The sequence below is a fragment of the Gekko japonicus genome, unplaced genomic scaffold (genome assembly GCF_001447785.1).
Source record: "Gekko japonicus isolate JY-2015 unplaced genomic scaffold, Gekko_japonicus_V1.1 scaffold4525, whole genome shotgun sequence".
NCBI lineage: Eukaryota > Metazoa > Chordata > Lepidosauria > Squamata > Gekkonidae > Gekko > Gekko japonicus.
Window position 1 is genome coordinate 67,723 of NW_015171027.1, and position 3,929 is coordinate 71,651.

Below are 3,929 nucleotides of genomic sequence, written 5' to 3' on the forward strand. Positions count from 1 at the left end.
CTGGCCAAGAGGTGCTTCTCACAACCGACTTTTCCCTGATTCAAAGTGAATCATGTTGAAAACCAGGAGAATTGGGCCTTTCCGCCCGCTCCAGAGTTCATTTCAGGAGAGAAAAGAGTTACATTGGGATTTGCATTTGGAGAGCCAAGTTTGGTGTACCAGTTAAGTGCACGGACTCTAATCTGGGAGGACCGGGTTTGATTCCCTACTCCTTCACATGCAGCTGCTGGTGTGACCTGGGGTCAGTTACAAGTTCTCTCAGAGCTGTTCTCTCAAGAGCAGTCCTCGAAAGAGCTCTCTCAGCCCCACCTGCCTCACAAAGTGTCTGTTGGGTTTGTGGAAATGGGTTTGTAAGCCGCTTTGAGACTCTTCGGGTAGTGAGGGGCGGGGTATAAACCCAATCTCCTCTTCTTCTTGAATGCCATGTTGGGAAGCTTCCAGGTCGGCCCCCGCTGCTCCTAGAACGTTTGGTCTGTCTGCCTGTGCCTTTAACTCCCCTCCCTTTACTCTCTTTAAGGAGCACAGGTGTCAAGCAACCAGCCATCAGGAGCGTCTTGGACAAGCGGTCGCCGGTGCTGAGCACGTTGCTGCCGATGGCGAAAGACAGCGCTCAGTATCTTTTCCAAGACCATTACCTGCATCCCAGCAGAACCCCCCGGATCTCGTGCCCCGAAGACCTGCCGGCCTTGTCTTCGATAGTGACACTGTCCAAGTAAGGAGCACGGGCCCGTTCTGTACATTCTGGGGCAACTAACTGGGATTTCCATCTAGCACACCCTCGGCAACGAACCCACATGCGGATTTCTGTGACCAAGGCCCTTGCACCCATTGCATTCCACGTGCATGCCTAAAATGTGCAAGGAGGTCTCTTGGCTGCTTTTAGGATGGAAGAAAATTTCACATTTTCACTAGGATCACATACACAAAGCCACTTTAGTAGGGTGGTTAAGAGCGGTGGACTCTAATCGGGGAGAACTGGGTTTGATTCCCCACTCCTCCACATGGGGCCAGCTGGGTGACCTTGGGTCAGTCACAAGTTCTCTCAGAGCTGTTCTCTCAAGAGCAGTCCTCGAAAGAGCTCTCAGCCCCACCCACCTCACAGGGTGCCTGTTGTGGGGAGGGGAAGGGAAAGGAGATTGTGAGCCACCCTGAGACTCCGAGTGAAGGGCGGGGTATAAATCCAATCTCCTCCTCCTCCTCAATCTCCTCCTCCTCCTCTCAAGTCAGATCCTCAGCCTGTTGAGGTCAGCAATGTCTGCTCTGACCGGCAGCTTCCTGGGTTTCCAGGTAAAGGTCTCTCACGAGGTACAGGTCTTAAGACTGGGTGCTTTTTAATTGGAGGTGCTGGTGATTGAACCCGGGACCTTCTGCATGCAAAGCAGATGCTCCACCCGGTAACACTAAGCTGCCTTCTAGTGAGTCAGACCTTTGGTCGGGCAAGGTCAGTATGGTCCACTCTGACTGGCAGCAGCTCTCCAGGGTCTCAGGCAGAGGTCTTTCAAGTCACCTCTGCCCGGACCTCTGAGCTGGAGATGGCAGGGTTTGAACCTGGGACCTTCTGCATGCAAGGCAGACACTCCTCCTCTGAGCCGTGACCCCACTCCATAACATAAAGTTGCTCTCGACTGATTCAGACCTTTGGTGCGTCAAGGCCAGTCTTGTCTACTCTGAGACTTGTCTACTGGAGATGCTGAGGATTGAACCGGGGACCTTCTGCAGGCCAAGCATTGCCAGGGCCGGCTCACTCGCTAGGCGAACTAGGCGATCGCCTAGAGCGGGACGGCCCTTAGGGGCGCCAAACTGAACCTGGCCTCGTACTCTTGATTATTTGTGTTTTTCATTCTTCCTAAAATGCATTTATTTTTGAAAATTGGTGGGCGCACTGGGGGGGGGGGCGCCAGAAGGGATCCTTGCCTAGGGTGCAAAATAAGCTGGGGCCGGCCCTGAGCACTGCCACTCCATAACCGAAAGCTGCTCTCGACTGATTCAGACCCTTACCCTCACCTCTGCCTGGACCTCTGAACCGGGGATGCCGGGGACTGAACCCGGGACCTTCTGCACACTAAGCAGACGCTTTCCCCGTGAGCGGCATCTCATCCCATTGTTCTGTAATCTCCCCCCCCCCCGTGCTCGAAAGGCCTCTTTACACGGTCACTTCCTGCGACCCACCCACCGTGGGAAGGGCGAGCACCCTTTGACGCCCTGCTCTCCTTCCCCGACAGGATCGGGATCATCGGAGCTCCCCGCAGCAAGTTCAGCCCCCACACGCTCCTGCCTATCCCTACGGAGGAGGAAGAGGAGGAGGAGGGGGAGGATCAAGAGAACTTGAGGACCAGCTCCTCCTCCCTCATCGCCCAAGAGCTGCTCATCTCCCCCAGGGACAACCAAGGCAGCCCCAGCGACGCCCCTTCCGGGGCTACGACGGAAGCGGACTACGCGGAGAGCCCCCAGTAGGGTCCGGTTAGCGTTAGGGTGAAGTTTTCCCACACATTAAATGGGTTTTCCGGAAGCCACAGCTTTTCGGGGGTCTGGAGAACCCCCAGTAGGGTCCGGTTAGCGTTAGGGTGAAGTTTTTTTCACGCATTAAATGGTTTTTCCGGAAGCCACAGCTTGTCGGGGGTCTGGATTTTCATCCCCCTTGTCGTTCAGGAACGAGGGGGACATTGAGCAAATCCAACGGGATCAGTGAATCGACAAAGTGACCCTAAGAACAGAGCTGCTTTGCTAACCTAGAATAAAGTTTGAGTCCAGTGGCACCCTTAAGTCCAACAAGTCTAATTTTGGGTATTAGCTTTCGTGTGCATGCATTCAGATGCTTCGCTGAGGAATTGCGCATGCACCCGAAAGCTTATACTCAGAATAAAACTTTGTTGGTCTTAAAGATGCTACTGGACCAGCACGGCTACCCACCTGGATCTATTTGCTAACCTGGATCGCTGCTACACCTTGACTTCCTACCCCTAGCCAGAGAATCCTGGGAATTGTAGTTTGTGGCTGTTTGTGTTGAGAAGAGATCTCCCCCCCTCAACCCACCCAGCCTCGTAGAACTGCCATTCCCAGAATTCCCTTGGGAGAGTGAATTACCATTAACGTAATTTAATAATTATTTTTTAAATGGTTTTATTTGATTTATATCCTGCTTTCCCCCCCTCAATGTGGGGCGAAGAGTGGGTTCCAACATATAATACATAGAGCATATATAAGATTAAAACATATCGATTAAAACAATTCTAGCAATAAAGTTGCTAAGATGGCCCATACAATTACGATACTGCTGCCCCAGGGAGGGCGGGGGGTAGTGAATCTTTATGGATGGGAGTTCTCCTGACCTCATCCATTTGCTTGGAGGTGTATCTGCCTCTTACAGACCCTTCGGAATTGCACCGAATCCCGCAGGGCCAAGATCTCAGCTGGAGCGACCATGGAAAAGGCTCTGTCTCTGGTCAGTGCCAGGTGCATAACTCCTTGGTCCCGGGATCGTCAGCAGGGGTCATTTCCTGCAGGAGTGCACAGGAGCGGAGCTCCGGTAGTAAAGAGCCCAGGGGGCGGGCACATGCAACAAGCCCCACCCCCTGCTCCCAGCAGCCCTCAGTCAGAACAAGAAACAGCCAGGTAAGCTGCAGAGCCCCCCCTGGTCCAGAACAGTCCAGTGGCATCTTTAAGACCAAGTTTTATTCAGGTACAAGCTCTCCCTCCTCTGCGAGGACAGATCTGCATGTCCCCCCCCCCAGTAGGTAGCAATCCAAAACAGTCCAGTGGCGCCTGAGCGGTGGCTGTTGCCTTCTGATACACTTCCGGTGATGTCAGAGGTGGTGACATATGCGAATAAGTCATGCTAATGAGCTCCTGCACCTCTTTTTCTACGAAATGACCCTGATCGTCAGTGTGCTTTTATTAGAAGAGTGTCATGCTCTTTTTTTTGGGGGGGG

General features: G+C 53.2%; 1 protein-coding gene across 1 annotated transcript in view; it reads left to right on the forward strand.

The window, feature by feature from the left end:
- PPP1R36 (protein phosphatase 1 regulatory subunit 36) overlaps positions 1 to 3,929 on the forward strand; it is a gene marked incomplete at both ends in the record, with an annotated part of 71,786 nt that overhangs the window by 67,061 nt on the left and 796 nt on the right. Inside the window, 2 exon segments of the mRNA XM_015419032.1 lie at positions 518 to 712; positions 2,223 to 2,450. Coding sequence (XP_015274518.1) covers positions 518 to 712; positions 2,223 to 2,450 — 423 coding nt within the window.